At 47.6% G+C, this 19,656-nt stretch overlaps 1 protein-coding gene across 1 annotated transcript; it reads right to left on the bottom strand.

Annotated features, from left to right (window-relative positions):
• Window positions 1–15,200: 15,200 nt before the first annotated feature.
• RHOB (ras homolog family member B) lies at window positions 15,201–17,648 on the bottom strand. Its single transcript, XM_010591947.3, has one exon. The coding sequence runs from the start codon at window positions 17,255–17,257 to the stop codon at window positions 16,667–16,669; it is 591 nt and encodes a 196-aa protein (XP_010590249.1). The 5' UTR covers window positions 17,258–17,648; the 3' UTR covers window positions 15,201–16,666.
• Between the last annotated feature and the right edge of the window lie 2,008 nt (window positions 17,649–19,656).

Here is a 19,656-nt window from a genome sequence, read left to right as displayed (position 1 = left end):
GTGGCGGCAGCCTGCCTAACACCTGCCTCAGCCCAGCCTGGGTGTCCCAGGCTTTTGTCAGAGGGATCAATGGGCACTGGGGACTGTCTAATTTGACTTCTTGTCATTAGGAGTCTTCCATAGTAACTGTGGCTTTATGGGAGTCTATGAAGGAACTACAAGCTACCACGGCTACCTTAGGAGGAGTGACGTTTCTGATGAAGTCATTTCTAAGGGAAGCTCTTTCACATTTTTTAGTTCTTGAATAAACTAAAAGTGTAATATCTGGATTAGTTACTTAAACGGCTCTACATATCAGTAGTCCTATCCGGCAAGTAAGGACCATGAAATCCAGAATTGTCATACAGTGCTCCTAGGACTGGCTCCGTGGTGTATGTATAAATTTATGTTAGTAGATATCTAATCATTTGCATAGATGCTTCCATTAGGCAGTGAGACAGTGTATTCAGGTCCACTGAATACATTCAGCCCACCAGCTCTGGCTTGAAATAAAGCAGAGAAGACCCCTTGCCTGATGGGACACTTGTACTACTCTGTCTGTCTTTCAAAGTCTTTATACCAGGGTTCTCAAAGCAGATTTCCTAACTGGAAGTGTTAAAGCTAAGAATACTACAGAAGGTGCTTCTTGCCAGGGACACACATGCACACACACACACACACACATACGCCCTTATTACAAGTTGTATTCCCAGTAAAGCACAAGGCCTGGCACAAGGTAGTTACTCAACAAAGAGTTGGTGAACTAATGGTCAAATGAAAACCTACCGAGGTTGTACCGCCAATACGCTGCAAATGTATCATACCCTATCCCGGTTACTCTTCAGACCTTTAACTATGATTCTACTGTGAAAGTTTTAGTTAATAATTAAAATAGTCTAAGAACTTTACATTGGAGAGAGAACAGAGGTCTGGGAGGAAGGTGACAGTTTCTTAATTCTGCTTCTAGTGAGTTGTAGGACTTTGGTAAGCCACCCAGCTTCTGTGGACCTTGGTTTCCTGTCTTTAAAATGAGGGTGTTGGACTGAATGATCTCTGGTCTCCTTCCCACTTCTGGCAGTGTATAAAAATTAAGAACACTAGTACCTCACAGAAAAGAAAGCATCAAAGCCTCATGCCCCTGCAGAGAAATGAAGAGGGCTTTGGGTACTGCAAGGGGCCCCAGCCTGCCAAGATCAAGGTTCTTGATCTAATAATTCTATTAATGACATCAACTTTGAAATTGTACATTGTAAAAATCTACCTTTCATGTCTTTAGTTTCTATTCATTAACTTGAACATCCAGTTTTAGTTTTCCTAGAAGTATATAACAAAGGCTAAGAACTCCTCTGGGCCACTGTTGAAAGTCTGAAATGCACTTGTCCTGTTAGTGAGCTACAACCTCAGCCATCCCAGGGGACTGAGTTCAGAAAAGGGTTCAGGGAAGAACAATGGCAGAGATGCACATTCATGGATGCTTCCTGAACACCTTGAGTTAAACCTAGAAACTCACAGAAGCTTCACAAAAAGATCCTCAGCCCCACTGGTTCCATCTTGGGCTGTACCCCAGAGCAGCAGGGAACAGTGTCCAACAGGAGCTGGGCAGCATGGGTCTGGCTTTTGTGATCTGTCTTAGATGTAGCGCTGCTGTGACAGAAATACCACAGTGGGCGGCTTTAACAGACAGAAATTTATTCTCTTATAATTTAGGAGTTTTTTTAGAAGCCCAAATTCAGGGCCCCAGCTCTAGGGAAAGGCTTTTTCTCTCTGTTGACCCTAGGGGAAGGTCCTTGTCTCTTTTCAGCTTCTGTTTCTTGGCTTCTCAGAGATTTCATGTGTTGTGGCATCTATCTTCTCACATCTGTGTTTGTTGCCTGCTGTTTGCGTAATCTGCTCTTCTATTTCTCAAAAGATATTGACTTAAGTCATACCCTATGCTAATATTGCTATATTAATATAACAAATATGCCCTATCCCTAAATGGAATTATGACCACAGGCATAGTAGGATTTATAACACATCTTTCAGGGGAACACAGTTCAATCCATATCAGAGTTCACTTCCCAAACCCCAGCCCCTGTGCCTCTCTGGTGTTTCAGAGGCAGAGAAAGGTGGCTTTTCTCGGGATTGAGTGTGACTCTACCAATGGTCATGCCAACTTGTTGTGCCAGACACACAGCAGGTGCAGACTCCTGGGTGGAAAGATGCCCCCCTGTGCAACTCTGGCAGCAGGTCCCCTGTTGGTGTAAAAACTCAGTGGTCTTTCTCAGAGAAGTGAAAAGGGCTTTGGGTACTGCAAGAAGGCCCCAGCCCACTGAAATCAAGGTTCTTAAACCAGAGAGGGAAGAAGAATAACCTTCAGTCGTGCTCCAGTTGTCAGTAAACTTTCAAGGTAGATGAATCCTTGGGTTCAGGCTTAAAAAACTAGAACGGGTACTCTAGGCATGTCACTTAATGTCCTCCAGCCAAGCCAGAGAAATGTCCTAATTTCCTTAAAAGGGCAGGTTGGAGGAGCATGGGGAGTGGTCATGTGAGTACCACACATGTGAGGACACTACTTCAGAGGTGTGCTGCCTGTGACGGTGCCCAGCTGGTGGGGAGAGAGCCCTCCCCAGCCAGCGACAGCAGTGCTGCCAGAGACAAGAGGTGTGAGGTCCCTGGCAGTGGCTGCCTCACCACTCCCTGAGGTCACTTCAGCTCAGATGCAGCCATGCAACAGGAGCAGCTGCAAATTAGGGCCGGGCAGAAAAGAGGCGAAAGTGTCACAAACCTCAAATGGCTGCCCAGGGGACCTGCGAGCCCAGAGCCCTGCAGGGGGAGTCACTTGGCCAAATTCTTCCTTGCTTCCCCTGATCCGTGCTGCGGATTGAGTGTCCACGTCTGTAAGCAGAGCTGGCTACGTAATTTGTGGGATCCAGTCAAAACGTAAAGGCAACAGCCCTTGTCAAAAACTATGAAGAATTTCAAATGGTAACAGCTGAGTATGAAACCAAGCATAGGGCCCTTCTGAGCATGGGGCTCTGTGCAATTGCACAGGTCATACGCCCATGAAGCCATGACTGTGGGCATTTTCTGAGGACAAGTTAATCATAAATACTATTTCTGGTCTTCTTTAAGAAAACAACTGCAACCACTGAAGTACCGCCACTCCATAAATATTTATTGAGCACCTAACAGTGCCAGGCACTGTTTTAGCCTCTTGGGATGCAGCAGTGAACAAAGCCCAACTCTCATGGTGTTTACAGGTAGAGGAAGCCATCCTAATTACCAGGGCCCAGGGGTTCCAATGGGAGCTAGATCAAATTCCTCATGTAGCTTTCTAGCCTGTCTGCTCTTGAAAAACAGCTGCTGTCGAGTCAGCTCTGACTCATGGTGACCCATGTGTATCAGAATAGGATAGTGTTCCACAGGGTTTTCAGTAGCTGATTTTTTTTGGAAGTAGATGACCAGGCCTTTTCTGAGGTACCTCTGGGTGTACTCAAACCCCCAGCCTTTCAATTAGCGGCCAAGCACTTTGACTGTTTGTACCACCCAGGGATTCCATCCACCCTTGAAGGGAAACCAAAAAAGCTTTTTCATCAGAGTCCAAACCCATTCTCAGTGGCCCTGACGTGTTTAAGTCTCTAGCTCTCCAAGACCTGAACCACTGGAACCTGACAGGCTAGTCTACCACCCTACAGGAAGCAAGTTCAGACCCAGTTCAAGCCCCACCTCCTTGAACTCAAATGGCACTTTAACTCTTGGCCTAGTGACAACACAGGAGCCTGACAAATCTGAGCTTGGTTTGAAGAGGATGAGTCAGAATTCAGCTCAGGGAGCTATTCCAGATGCCTGCTTCCAGCCCAAGCTCTGGAATCAAGCTTGACTACTTCCAAACAAGGTGAGCCAAGTGACCATCCCAGACCTCACCTTCCACCACTGACTGCCAGAGCACAGCCCCCCCAGGCCTGGAGGACACCAGGCCACAGATCCCCAATATTTGGCCCACACTCCTCAGAACCTGGAATTTGGCACAACTGACTCAATTCAATCATCTACTTCCAAGTCACTTGGAGAAAACCTGCCAAAGTGAAACGAGAACAGCAAAGTCTCTGTTCAGCAGCCGTCTTTCCCTAAGACCTGCCCCAAATCCAGTCAAGATCAAGCATTACCAGGAACCCAAGTTCAGGGTCAGCTTTCTAAAAAAGCTGAAATACAGGTGGGTGAACATGGAAGGATTTACTTTGAATGAAAATTTACATACTGTGCCCCTGCTCTGTGCTTCTACCCCTGACAATGAAATTTTTTGTTCTCATGTAACAAGGAAGTGAAAAACAAAATTGGAGCCAACCCTGAACAAAGGCTTCTCCTCCAGTCTAATCCTACAGTCTAATTAAGCTCAGCTCCTACCTCCGTGCCAGCAGAACCAGTTTGCCCAGGCTAAAGGGATTACCAGCTCACTTGGGGTGGGTTGGTAAACCTCTGCAGACACAGAGCTCTGGGCTCATGCTGTCAAATATGCTATGGTCAGCTGAACGGTCTCCTCACTTCTTCACTTTCCCATTTCATGTAGAGTCTGACTGGTTTTTTGAGCTGCATAATAGGTAGGGACTTCCTTTCTCGGGTTGCAAATGTAGCTGCTGAGTCCTGGGACCTTGCACACACAGGACAAATGGCCAGACCTTTTTGGCACGTGTTCTTGGTCACTTAGGTTGTCGTTGCTAGGTGATGTGAAGTCAGTTCTGATTCCTAGCAACCCTATGTATAACAGAACAAAACACTACCCAGTCCTGCGCCATCTTGACAATATTTGTTGTGCTTGGGCCCATTGTTGTAGCCACTGTGTCAGTCCATCTCTTTGAGGGCCTTCCTCTTTTTTGCTGACCCTTCACTTTACCAAGCATGATGTCCTTCTCCAGGGACTGGTCCCTCCTGAAAATATGTCCAAAGTATGTGAGACGAAGTCTTGCCATCCTTGCTTCTAAGGAGCATCCTGGCTGTACTTCTTCCAAGATAGATTTGTTTGTTCTTCTGGCAGTCCATGGCATACTCAATATTCTTCACCAACACCATAATTCAAAGGCATCAATTCTTCTTCAGTCTTCCTTTTTCAATGTCCAAATTTTGCATGCAGATGAGGCGACTGAAAATACCATGGCTTGGGTCAGGTGCACCTTAGTCCTCTAAGTGACATCTTTGCTTTTTAACACTTTAAAGAGGTGTTTTGCACCATATTTGCCCAATGTGCTACATCACTTAATTCCTGACTGCTCCTTCCATAGGCATAAGGAGTGGTTATGGCAATCACTTCACCTGGAGTAGTTACCAACTCTCCTTCCATCTGTGGCTGTCAGCAAGGTGAGGCTGGACAGGTTCCCCCTGACTTGAAGCCCTGTCAGCTTGCTCCCCATTATGGTCCATGGGGTCAACAGACTCTTTAGTACCAGCCTAGTCTCTGCTGAGGACTTGTGAACCCCGTGCTCCTAGGAATAAAGGTCCCCAGGCCCTTGTATATAGTCTTGTCCTCAGCACTCAAGGGGCTCAGTTTCTGCTACTGGAACCTGAATGGTGGTCTTTCTTCCCTGGGTAAACTAGCCTGCCTATATCTCTATGAAACTCCTTCTATGCAATTCTGAGAAACTCCAGTTTATCAAGAACCCTCTGAACTCAAAATATTGTTTTAGTGACTTAGTAGTTACTAAGCACCTACTATGTGCCAGACCCTGAGCTAGATGCTGGAGTTGTAAAAATGAGCATTCTATGATATCCTGAAGAGTTCACATTGAAAAAGTCCTTCATAAACAAAAGAGTTATTATTATATACTCATTTACTCAATAAATTTATTCCACATCTACTTTGTGCTTACGGTACTAAGATGAATTCCTTGGGGGAAGGGAATAGAGATTTATTGAGAATTTATAATGAACTGGGCACTGTGCCTGGTACTTGGTTTTACCTTAATTATCACAATTATTTCCATTCTATAAGTAAAGAAACTGAGGCATCGGAGGGTAAAAGTAATCAGCCCAAGATAGTACGTGGTAAGAGACAGAGCTGGCTTCTACCTCTAATCCTTGATTTTCCCACTAAACCATACCCCCGTCCTGCTGTAAAAGGGGTGAAACACTACAGTGGGATAGATACTACGACAGAGGGAAGAGACAGACCCTCGCTGCTCCACTCCTGCCCCTCTTTCTTGAGGTCCCCAGCAAATCCCATAATCCTATCACCTGCTGACTCTGTAAATGGGAAGATCCATCCATCTATGCCCCTTCCTCTAGGCTGAATATTCTTATGGCTGCAAATTTCTTCCAATGAAGTTGAGAATTGTAGGCCAAATAGAGACCCAGACTAAACGCTTGAGCTCTTCTATCACCCAGCCAAAGATGAAAGACCTGCCCAATGCGGATCCATGGCTCCAGCTGTTGCTATTTCTGGGGCCTCCTCTGCACCCTACTCATGGTGGGGCTGGGCATTCCGTATTCTCCTGGTTACCTGGTGAGACCACTGAGTTAGACAGATTTCTCTACCTTGGCTGAACCCTGATATTGGTCACTTTGTCATGGAAAGGGTTCAGATCACATCAGCCTGCTAGAAAACTCATAGCTTTCTAAGCCTTTCTAACTCTGTTTTCTTTGAATTATTTATATGTTCATGGCATTTCATCTTTGTTTACTTTTTCAGATTGGGCATGTAACCAACTACACAGGAATGTAATTTCTACCATTACTCATGAAGTAAAAATTTTAAACGAGCCTCTCTTGGCACAGCTAAACACACCTTCAGAGAACAGGCTGGTTAATTTATGTTGGTGTTATCTTGCACATTTAGTCTGGGTCTCCATTTGGCCTAAAATTCTAGACTTCCTTGGAGGAAATTTGCTGCCACAAGATTGCTCAGCCTTGAGGAAGGGGCTAGATGGATGGATCTTCCCATTTACAGAGTCAGCTGGTGATAGGACCAAATATCAAACTTTCCCATATATGGCCATTACTGAAGAGTGTGTATTTTACAAGTGATTTTTTAAGCACTCATATAAATACTACTTTTTACTCTGTCAGAGTCCCATTTAAAACCTTTCTACCATTAAATCGCAAATGAGTCCTTGCATTCCTTTTAGGTGCCTCTAGAAGGTTTAGATTGTTTATCCAAAGGTCAAACAAGTTATGGAATCAAATGGAATCAATCATGAATAAAGTGATGAGAAACTTGCTTCTTGTAACATTTGTTCCTTCCCTTTTCAGGATTGAAGAGAGAAGAAAAATAATTCCAAATGACAACCAGAGGGCAGAGATCACACGGAATTATAAAAGCCCAGGGCCTGTTTCCACAGCTCTTGGTATTCCAGTTTCAAATCACCATTTCTAGAATGAAAAACATGGGCCAGTCGTGCCAAGCTCCGTAATGAGAATCCAAAACTGCCCAGATTCCTCCAGCCTCAGCAGCTGAGCACATCTAGCCCCCAAGGTGGTCCTGGGAGGGTGGTCTGCAGTCCTGGAAATGGACTCCCACTGACTGCCTGTTCCGGCATCACTGGGAACATTTCCCAAGGCACCCTGTCAGGTTGAGCACATTGTGCATTTTTGCTAGCGGTGGGGTTCAGAAAAGGTCTTTTCTCAATTGGTTTTGTCAGTGCCCAAGCCTAGGAAGGCTTTCTTAAGTTCCCTGGACTCAGCCACTGAGATGGAAAACAGTCAGTCACTTATAGCTATAGTGCAGATAACTCATGTCAAAACAGAGTGATTTGTCTGTTTTATTCTTTCCCATTAACCAAGGATTATTGGGCCCCCTATACAGCCCAACCATCTTTAACTCATCTTCCTCTCATTCTTCACAGCCACTGTTCTAAACTTTTGTCACTTCCTCAGGATTCTTAGAAATTTCTGTCCTTTCATTCAGTTGTTCACTCATTCATTCCCTTAGCTGGCACTGCACTGAGCATAAGAGATAAAGCAGTCATCAAGTAGACGCGGCCTCTGTTCTCATCATGGAGCTTACTATCTAGCTCATGGTCTCTCTCACTTAACGTACTCTTCCCAGGTCATCTCATCCCTTCTCCAAGGCTTCAGTTACCCCCTGTATCCTGATAGCTCCCTCCTTCCTCAGCTGACCCATAAACCCATCCAACTGTGTGCCAGGCGGTGCCACTTAGATATCTCTTGGGCATCTTGATCTGTGGTTGACGTAAAGAGAGATGGCTGAACTTCACAACCACAACTCTTATCCCAGACTAAATTTATACTGGGAATACTTGCTCTCATTCGAGCTGGAACCACCATGGCTAAAACACCAGGAGTGCTGCTTCCCTTTACCTGCCAGTTGATCATGGACAATATTCTTTCCTTAAATCTCCACAGCAGAGCTAAAGCCAGGCTGGAACATTTAGCAAAACTGTATCGAAGGCTCCCAGAGAATTAAAAAAAAAAAACCCACTGTTGTCGAGTCGATTTTGATTCATAGCAACCCTACAGGACAGAGTAGGACTGCCCCATAGTTTCCAAGGAGTGCCTGGAGGATTCGAACTGCCGACCCTTTGGTTAGCAGCTGTAGCACTTAACCACTACACCACCAGTGTTTCCCCTCCCAGAGAAGAGAAGGGAGTTATCCACGAAGTGTGACTTACAATTGGCCACTGGGTATGGTATCTCCTTTGGCCCAGATGGCCCTCATAGGATCTCTCTGTCTACCCTGGCCACCTATTCAGAACAGAAGTCAACTTCCCTTGCTGCACCCCATCTCCACCCAGAAATACACTTAAACATCCCCGCAGGGGGTTCTGAGAGAAAGGAAGGATTCCTCTATCCCTCCTGTCTAAGGTCTACTTTCTAAGACCACAGTTCTGACCTCAGGATTTGCTTCATCCTAGGATGATTGACAGGAGTCCCTGGGTGGCACAAATGGTTACACACTTGACTACTAATCAAAAAATGGTGGTTCGAACTCACCCAGAGGCCTGGTGATCTGCTTCTGAAAGCTCATAGCCTTGAAAATCCTATGGAGCATAGTCCTATTTTGCACATGTGGGGTCACCATAAGTAGGAATAGACTCAACGGCAACTGGTTTATTTTGTTTCGGCTTTTGGTTAGGAAGACTGACATGTGAATGTCTCTTCCCTTAAGAGGAAAATTCTCTCATCCATGTGGATGGTGACTTTTCTTCATGACTCGAACTAGATACCATAATCTAACTCTGAAAGTGTGCCAACTGTGGCACAGGACGGTAGGTGAGGAAGGTGAAAAGGACAGTGTTCATTTCCAAAGTTACCTGGCACTCAATATGTGAAAAACCAAACTCAATATGTCCTTCTGGTGCCTTCCCCCCAAATCTCATCTTCAGCTTATTCGTATCTCCAATAATGGCATCAGCATCCTCAAAGTCACCCAGGCCAAAATTCTGGGGGTCATCATAGTGTTCCCTACTCAGATTGACTCCCACCCCTTCTACCAACTAAATGCCTTTCCAATCTGCCACTCTTCCCCATGTGTGTGCCTTGGTTCAGGCCTTCTTCAACTCTACCTGGACCAGGGCAAAGTCTCCCTCACTGATCTCCCTGCCTCCAGTTTTCCCCTCTCCAATAGCCTCCACACTGCAGTCAGGGTGATCCTTCTCAAATGCAAATCCCTAATCCTATTATATTTGTAAAATGGTTTGCTCTGGAGCCAGTTGTCCTGGGTTCAAATTCTTATAAGCTTCGAGACATTGAATAACCTCTGTGTGACTCAGTACTGAATCAGTAAAATGAGGATAATGGTACTGTGTCAGGGTTCTCCAGAGAAACAGAGCCAATAGATTTTCTATATATATATATATATATGTATGTATGTATGTATGGAAACCCTGGTGACATAGTGGTTAAGAGCTATGGCTGGTAACCAAAACGTCGGCCATTCAAATCCACCAGGTGCTCCCTGGAAACTCTACGGAACAGTTCTACTCTGTCCTATAAGGTCGCTATGAGTCAGAATGAACTGGACAATGGCAACAGAATGTATATGTATATGCATGTGTGTGTGTGCATATATATATATATATATATACATATGCATATATTTATATAGCAAGTGTGTGTGAGAGAAAGAGAGGAAGACTTAACTCACATGCTTATTGGGGCTGGCAAGTCCAAAATTTGTAGGACAGGCTGACAGGCTGGTAATTCAGGCAGGACTTTTGCTCCAGGAAGCCTTAGTTTTTGCTCTTAAGGCCTTCCACAAAGTGAATGAGGCCCACCTACAGTATCAAGGGCAATCACTTTTACTTAAGGTCAACTGATTATAGATACTAATCACATCTACAAAATACCTTCACGGCAACACCGGGATTAGTGTTTGATTAAATAACTGGGTACTATAACCTAGCTGGAGGATCCCTGGTGGCGCAGTGGTTAAAGCGCTTGGCTGCTAACAGAAAGGTCGGCAGTTTCAACCCATCAGCTGCTCCGCGGGAGAAAGATGTGGCAGTCTGCTTCCATAAAGATTTACAGCCTTGGAAACCCTATGAGGCAGTTCCACTCTATCTTATAGGGTCCCTGTGAGTCAGAATCTACTCTATGGCAGTAGGTTTCGGTATAGCCTAGCCAGGAGTCCTGGGTGGCACAAACGATTTGCACTGGACTACTAACCCAAATGTTGGCAGTTCCAACACATCCAGCAGTGCTGTGGAAGAGAGCCCTGGTGATCTGCTTCCATAAAGAGTTGCTGTTTCTGTTGTCAGATGCCATAAAGTCAATTCTGGATTACACCCAAGAAAACCCCAGGCGATCATTTTACTTTGTAACACACGGGGTTACCATGAGTCAGAGTCAACTCACCAGCAGCAAGTTTGTTTTTTTTTTAATAGGCTAGCCAAGTTGTCACTTAAGACTAACCATCACAAGCAGTACCTCAGAGTTTCTGTGGGGTCTGTGGTAGACTAAGGAGCCCTGGTGGCAGAATGGTTGAGCACTCGACTGCTAACAGAAAGGTTGACAGTTTCAACCCACCAGCCGCTCTGCAGGAGAAAGAAAGATGTGGCAGTCTGCTTCCATAAAGATTACAGCTTTGGAAACCCTTGGCAGTTCTATTCTCTCCCATAGGGTCGCTGTAAGTCAGAATCGACTCAATGGCAATGGGTTTTGGGGCTTGGGGTTGTAGGGTACTTCTAAAATGGCTCCCAATGATCTCACCTGCAGGTATTCATGCCCTTGAGTAACCCCTGTGACTTCCCTCTTGCCCACACTCTCTCTGGCTCTTCTCACCTACTTGCTCTGACGAAGCAAGCTTTCATGTTGTGAGATGCCCTATAGAGAGGCCCACATAGTGAGAAACTAAGGGGGTCCTCACTGCCAGCAAGGAACTGATTCCTGCCAACAACCACGTGAATGAGTTTGGAAGCAGATCCTTTCTCAATCAAATTCGAGATAAATGCAGCCCCAACCAATGCCTTGATTACAGCCCTAAGCCAAAGGACCCAGCTTGCTGCACCAGGATTCCTGACTCACAGAGGCTGTGAGACAATAAATGCTGTTTTAAGTGACCAAGTTTTAGAATAATTAGTTACACAGCAATAGATAACTAATGCAAGGATTAAATAATTCAGGTAACAGGCTTAGAACAGTACCTGATGCAAAGTCAATAATATCATCATCATTATTACTTGTTTGGCCCCACTACTGGAAACCCTGGTGGTATAGTGGTTAAGAGCTATGGCTGCTAACCAAAAGGCTGGCAATTCAAATCCACCAGGTGCTCCTTGGAAACCCTACGGGGTAGTTCTACTCTGTCCTATAGGGTTGCTATGAGTCAGAATCAACTCGATAGCAATGGGTTTGGTTTTTGGTTGGCCCCAGTACTAGACTGACAACTTATGTCTATTTGTCTACTGTATCTCCAGCTCCTAGCATAGTGCTAGACACAGAGTCAACAATTAACATTTGTTGACTAAAAGAATAAACAGGAAGGTCTGGGCCTTCCCTGGAGTCCTCCAGACTCTTGCTTTCCAGGTCAAAAAAGGGGGCTGAGAGTTAGGGGAGGAGTTTGAGTGCCCATGTTTTCCCTCCAGCAAGAGGCTGGGCAAGTCAAGTGGTAAGGATTTGTCCCCCACCAGGCTGGGGTGCTAGGTCCCTTTGCAAGGTCACACAACTTCCTTGAGCACAGGCTGTAATTCCCAGGAGCACAGTTTCACAAAGGTAGCCCTGTGTCTGCACTACAACCTTGGAAGGCACAGAGAAAACAATGACTCTGTCACCAACCTGCCCTCCTGGCCTGCCCGGATAGATGCTCCTTGCACCCCGGGCAGGGAGGGAAAAGGAGAGACTGTTTCTCTTGGCTGAGTAACATCATTTTTCTTGACTGAAGGAATGCATGCCAGAGGAGTTAAAAGTAGAAGGTAGTTCTTATCTAAGAGAGCTTTATTCCTCAGAGGCCGGGACCCACAGTTACATAAAGAAGCTTTACCCAGAGTATACACAAGGGTTGGCAGTATGCTGATGGTCCAAACACCTTCCCCAAGATTTCTTTCATCTACACATCACCCACTCCTGCTTTAAGAGCCAGCTCAGAGCCTCCTCCTTCATGACAACTCCCTTAACTGCCCAGGCAAACGTAGACACCTTTCCCCTGGGCTCCTGTGGTACTCTGTGTATCCCTTTGTTGAAGAAAACTGTATTCAAGGTCACTGTGAGTGTGCTCCCAGGCGCATCAAGCTGAGAACTAGCCCCTTGGGGACAGGGACTGTGTCTTACTTGCTTTGATATCCCCCAACCCAGCAGAGTTGACACAGTAGGTGCCAATGTTGACTGGATTACAGAATGCTGACGCATTTGGAATTCAGGAATGGCAGACATAAATTTCTCCAAGAGCATTAAACCCCGTGTAGCATAAGAATGTGGGGAAAAAGAAGACAGGGGTCATGCGTGGTTCATCCTGTAAGGAAATCTTTCTGGAAATTCTGTGCCTCTTGGGTTAAGGAAGTCAGGGCTGGAAGAAGCAAACACCCAAAGTCTGCAGAATTTGATCTACTTTTACACAGAAATGACCCCCTCCTCTCTGCATTAATGAGGGCCCTTCTTTATCCGAAGCCAGTGGTCCTCAAGGTGTGGTCCCTGGACCAGCAGCATCAGGATCACGTGAGATCAAGTTAGAAATGCACGCCTCTCCAGCTTTACTGAATCAGGAACTCTGGAAGGTGGGCCCAGCACTCTGTGTTTCCACTAGCCCTCCAGGTCATCCTGATGCACACCTAAGTTTAAAAACCACTGTTCTAAACCCACTAAAACACATGTGAAAAAGACATTAGACGTACAATCCAGATCAATTTAAGATTAAAGGGGAACCCGAGCCAATACCCCTTGCTATAAAATGCCCAGGATCAATGAAACACTCCACTATTTTCCACAAACTAGTTCAACAGGCAATGAAATGAACTCAGCACGTCTATTTTAAATGTGCAAAATGAATTTTCATATCCGAAGAGTAACACCAGATGTTTTACCTCTTTTTCCTAATTGATTTTCCAGCCTACAGCAATTCGTCTTTATACTTTTCAGTTGGATCCTAACGTAGCAAGAAGAGTGGGTTCCGGCAGGATTATTCAATGCCGTGCATTTTAAAACAAGCAGAACTCAGGCTGCCATGTGTCATCTGGGTGGTTGTCTCCCCAAAATGTAAAAAACGAACAGCCATAGGTACCAGGCAGGAAACTCAGAAAAGGCCCTTTTGCGGGGGTGGGGGGTGGGGGGGGTGCGGGGGGCATTGTTGGCTGACTGCAAAGCTGAGTCCTGGGCACTCAGCCCAAGCCTGAGCTCTTCCCAACAGAGCCCTGCACTCCCTGGTACCAAAGGATTTGCTAGCTGTAAAACCTGCAGATAAACATTTTGTTTTTCAATGGGAAGTTTTGTCTCTCAAATGAAGAAAAAGGAGGTATGGGGATGGAAGTGAGTGGGACTGAGGGGCCAAGTAAGGGGTTAGGCAATTGTTCAAAGAGAAAGCCAGTCTGGAGGGACCTTCTCTGGCTCTGCTCTGTGCCTGGAAAATACCAGACAGTTCCCCTCTGTTGGCCATTTTGGCCTGGCTGAGCAGGAGGCCCTGCTACTGCTGGTGTAAGTGGGTGAAAGGTCACCTCCAACCAAGTTTTCTTCACTCAACAAAAGCTCTTCAGAATATGGGGGAAAGACAGTGGAAGGGAAGCCTCAAGCTTTGAAGGAAAGGGACCTTCTCTGCCTTTGCCCTGAGTGTGTGCTGTGTGGGTGTGCGTGTGTGCGTGTGTGCCTGTGTGTGTGTGTGTGTGTGTGTGTGTGTGTGTGTGTGTGTGTAAGGGGGTGAGGGATGGAAGGGAGAGTGGCAACTAAGTGCTGGAAGCCCAGAAAGTGCTAATTCAGAAAACACAACCCACACTTCTTAGGGAGTTGAGAGATCGGCCCCATCAGCTTTCTTCCCGAGAAGCTGCTGGGAGCTGGCAGATTTGAGCCACCGGGCCTGCAGCAGGATTTTAATGTTGTCTCTGAGTATCAATCTGCCTGTCTGGCTCTGAGCAGCACTGCAGCCGTCTGTTAAAACGTCTGTAATTAGAGCATATCGTGATTAAATCTCCGAATTTGACTGCTCCAACTTTAAGTATCAACCCACCCCCCAAATTCCAGTGAACTGTCCACTACATGGCCATCCTAGAGACTTGGAATAAAACATCCTAGGTTCCTTACAGACACATATTCAGATGAAAGTTCCATGTTAGAAGAATTAGCTCCATAGGTGAGCTCTCCCCCACCTCCACCCAGGAGCTCCAGCCTCAAAGAAAAGAACCTACAATCTATGGAAGTACTGTGTAGCCCCTTGATGACCTCAGGGGAACCCAGTAACCAGCCTTCTCAACTAAGAGAACCCTGCCCCATACCAGTGATTAAAAAAAAAAAAGGCATCTAAATTTCAAATGCACAAATGATTTCTCACATATCAAAATACAGGATGTAAAGGCCTTGAAAAGACTTAGACAGTGTCTAAGATGTACAGAACAAAATCAAATCGAAGACCCGGGCTTCATCTAATCGGACTGAGCATGTATGAGGTCAAAAGTTTTTGTGCTGAGTGTCCAAGTTACTCATCTTCATCTGGGATTCGGTCAGGAGCAACCCCGGGCACCCAATCCACAGCCCCCACTAAAAAAGTGAATTTCATCCTATTACCTTCACTCTGGGGGAAGTGGAATCCGTGGAAAGGACCCTTGCCCAAATGCCCAAGGATAATTTTACACGCAATGAAACCACAGGAGCCGTTTTATAAATGTCATCATCATAAGTCTTTTAATATTTTACATAAAAAACTGTATACACAGCTTATAGAACTTTCATGTAAACATCATAAGCTCACCACTTTGTCATTTGTCAGTTTATTTAAAAAATAAAGAACAAGACAATTTAGGAGAAGTACCACTGGGGAGGAGGGGAGAAAGAAGAGAATGGGGTAGGTTTATTCTCTGTACAGAGATGCAGAGAAAATTTCACACAGTTTAAAGACTGCCTTGTGGGAAAATTAAAAAAAAAAAAAGTTTTAAATAGGCCCCAATATTTGTTGCTGCCGTTTATCAAAACACTGTGTTTTAATCTGCACAAATAAAATTGTAAAATAGTGTTACCACTTTCTTCAAGAAAACAAAACAAAAATTAGTGGGTTTTTTTTTCCCCCCTCCTTGTTTTTTCAAAGTCATCATCACTAAAAAGAAAAAGAAAAAAAAATCCGAAGTAGATGAGGTTACAGTGTGTAAGTGTGGTCAGAATGCTACCGTCTTAGGCAAATGACAAGCGCATTAAGTGTCAAACAATGAAAACAATTGTGCAAAGAATACTTTTGGAAAAAAAACAAAACAAAACATTTTTAGCCTTTAAATAAATCAAAATCAGTTTCTCGGACTTAACAATTTTCACTTGTAGGACAGGCACAAAGTTCGCTTATGGCAAAAGCAACCCCTCCACACACCCTCCCTCCTCCTGCCCCAGTGGCTGGTGAGGGGTTCGCAGTAGACGTCTGGAAGCTGTGTCCTCTCAGCCCCAAGTCAGTTCCAAAAGTCGTCCCCAAGCTTCGGAAAGATGGTCAAGTCCAGTTCATGCTTGGATGGGCGCCTGACCCAGGCTGGGTCGGAGCTGTTCTAGCGCCCTGTCACTCCACCCACCACCGCCATTAAATAACACCATCCTACCTCCGAAAATAAAATTATATCTATATTTATATAACCACACCCCCCCAATCCTCCCCAGCCCTCCCCACCCGCAGGCCCCGGGATCTATGTTACAGACAAGGGATGGCAGGCGCTCGCTGGTGCTGGGTGAACATCTGATGGGGCGCGGCCAACCGGGGCGCCGAGCTCGGCTCCGGGGACCAGAGGCGGGGGTGGGGATAAACACTGGGTGAGGGGAGTCGAACATACACACAGCCACGCATTCTGACGCCTAGCTCTTCAGAAAAGGATGCTCAGGGGCCCTTGGCACTCAACGGGGCGCCCGGGCCTGTGCAATGCAGCCGGACGCACACAGACACTGGGAAGGGGGCGCCCGGTCCCTCCTACGCCGACTGCCGGCGCGAGAGCCAGAACCGCCAGTGGACGGCTACTGGTTCGAACGGCAGGCGCCAGGCAGTCCGGTGGGGTCGTTCGGGGACGCGGGTCTCCCCTTCTCCGGACTCGTGGGGGACGGGGCCGCGAGGGGGAGCCGTGTCGGTAGGGCAGGCGGGGGCCGGGCGCGGCCCTCATAGCACCTTGCAGCAGTTGATGCAGCCGTTCTGTGAGCCGTAGCGCTTCTGCAGCGCCGCGCGCGTGGCCGTCTCGAAGACCTCGCGCACCCCCTCCTTGGTCTTGGCCGAGCACTCGAGGTAGTCGTAGGCTTGGATGCGCACGGCCATGGCGCGGCCGTCATCCGTGCGCACGGGTTCCTGCTTCATGCGGGCCAGCTCTGTGCGGACGTGCTCGTCGCTGCGCAGGTCTTTCTTGTTGGCCACCAGGATGATGGGCACGTTGGGGCAGAAGTGTTTCACCTCCGGCACCCACTTCTCGGGGATGTTCTCCAGCGAGTCCGGGCTGTCCACCGAGAAGCACATGAGGATCACGTCGGTGTCCGGGTAGGAGAGCGGCCGCAGGCGGTCGTAGTCCTCCTGGCCCGCCGTATCCCACAGCGCCAGCTCCACCTGCTTTCCGTCCACCTCGATGTCGGCCACATAGTTCTCGAAGACGGTGGGCACGTACACCTCGGGGAACTCGTCCTTACTGAACACGATCAGCAGGCACGTCTTGCCGCACGCGCCGTCGCCCACCACCACCAGCTTCTTGCGGATGGCCGCCATGAGCGGGCCGGGCCCGGGCAGCAGGAGGGGGTCCGCGAACGCCTCGCTGCCGTCCCGCTCGCCGCTCACCTCGGGCTGCGCGCTGGGGCAGGGGTCGCTAGCTGCACCCAGGCCCAGGGGTGGCGCTTTCTCTCGGTGCGCTCCGGCTGCCGCGGCGGGGGCGGTGGGGGCGCGGGGGCATAGGGCGCACCGTGCGTCTCACGCGCTGTTCCCGGGCGGTGACCACTCTTCTCGCCCCGGGCGTGAGGTCGGCGCTTTCGTGCAGAAACCGCTGCTCAAGCCTGCGACTCGGCCTCGCTCCCTTCGCGGTCTCTCTAGGCTCACCAACGATACAGGAGACGGCAAACCAGTACAACCAGACTGCGGTGGCAGATGCAGGCTGCGGCCCTAGCGCCCGCTATTTAAAGAGTTTGGCCACTTTCTTAATATAGCCGCCCAATGGGAAGCGAGCCGACTGAGCTCATCGCTGCGGATCTTGGCTCTGATTGGCTGTCAGCTGCAGCCCCAAAGGCGGGGCCGGGCAAGCTTGATTGACGGCCTAGGCCGCGGGGCTGGGAGAGGCAGCGACTGGGGAGTCTGCGCCTCGGCTGGCGCTGCAGGGCTTTGGCGGGACCCTGGTGGGCCCAGGGTTCTCTCCTTCGCCACAGTTGATGCGCTCGGAGCCGCATGCCGGGAGCTGGCTGCTTGGAGCCTGCGGGGCCTCGGCAAGGGGCTCCGGGAGAGGCAGCACTTTATGGGGCATTGGTGGCTCCCTCCCACTCAGAATTGCACTACTCCCTCGCAAACTCCCAGCGGGTTGTCAGACCTGTGGGGGAGGGGCGCTCCTTGAACGTGATTTTGTTTTTAAATACACACACACAGACACACGTTTCCAAGCAAGGTTTTTTTTTCCTTTCTTTTAGAAACGGCCCCCAGCTGGTTTCACTTCATACCACAAAGCCCTGTACTCGCCCTAGTGGAAGCCCTAGGTTTGGACCCGTTAGGAGAGAGGCAGACCGAGTGGTGAGAGTCTGAGCTGAGCCTCTTGGCTCCTCCAAGTCCTACCACTTACCCTCTTCTGGCTCCCAGCCTAGGCCTTACTTGAAGATTGGGAAGTAGGAGGGCTGAAGGGCCGCAGAGCTTCAGGTCCACTTTGAGGAAGTTACCAGGCAAGGAAAGACTGCTTCGGGTCTGCTTTGCATGATTAATTCTGATCTTTGTTATTCGGCCTGAGGACTATCTGAATTAGGTGCTAGAATAGAATCCATTTGCCCCAAGAGGCTTAGGGCCCTGGGAGGGAAGAGAGACTTGCAGGCAGCCACACAGCAAATAGTGTTTGGTGAGGCCTAAGACTCCTAGTCTCCTGATACACCAAACTAAAAACCAAACCCACTGCCGTTTAGTGGCCACCCTGTAGGACAGAGTAGAGCTGCCCCATAGGGTTTCCAAGGCTGTAAATCTTTCAGGAAGCAGACTGCCGCATCTTTCTCCCAGAGGAGCAGCTGGTGGGTTTGAACCAATGTGCCAACAGGGCCACACCAGGACTTAATGTGTCTATTCCTAGATCTTGGAAGAGATGACACCCATGTCTGATCTAGAATGATGACCTAAGTCAACTGATTTCAGTGGACAGAAAGGTGGGAAGGGGGTTGGGAGGGGGCAGGGAGGGCATCCCAGGAAGGAGGAACACTTTGAACAAGAGCAATCTGGTGGGAAAGAATAGGACAAATTCTAGAAATAATGAATAGCTTAGTGTGCCTGGACTTGATGGAGAGAGTAGGTTGAAACTCATGTTGGGGCTGCATCATGGTGGACTAGAAAAAAAAAGAGTATGAACTAAACGGGTTGGGCGTAGCCATCATACCAGGCAGTGGGATGCTTTGGTTCTTCAGCAAAGGAGAGACACCCTCATGTCATGATGAGGTTATTGACTCCTCGTATTTCTGTCTCCTTCTCTAGGCTATGAGCTGTTGGAAGGCCAGGAGCTTGTCTTATTTATGCCGGTATCTTAAAATCCTAGAACAATATCTGGCACTTTGCAAGAATCAGTAAACTAACCAAAATGCTGAAGAATTCAGTAGGAACTTTTGGGGGAGGGAGTCTCATGCCTTAACTCCAGGATAACTCCTGTTATCCAACTCTAGGTTGGATAACAATCAGCCAACCAAACCCATGCACCCAGCTGTGACTGAGTTCTGATGTTTTTACATATAATTTATATGTTGAGATCTAGGTCTGTCTCCACAGATGTAGAGAACCTTGTAATCAGATCAAATAAGACTTTAGTGCCTACAACCCCTAGAGCCCATCTTATCTGGAACATCTCATTCAAACAACCAGAAATGTTGCCCTCACACTGGGCTTAGCTCCCCAGCAATGCCTATTTTCCACTCAGATCTACAAAACTGATCCGTCTGCAA

Source organism: Loxodonta africana, chromosome 12 (assembly GCF_030014295.1).
Source record: "Loxodonta africana isolate mLoxAfr1 chromosome 12, mLoxAfr1.hap2, whole genome shotgun sequence".
Lineage (NCBI taxonomy): Eukaryota > Metazoa > Chordata > Mammalia > Proboscidea > Elephantidae > Loxodonta > Loxodonta africana.
Note: the sequence above shows the minus strand (reverse complement) of the source record. Positions and strands in the feature narration are given on the sequence as shown.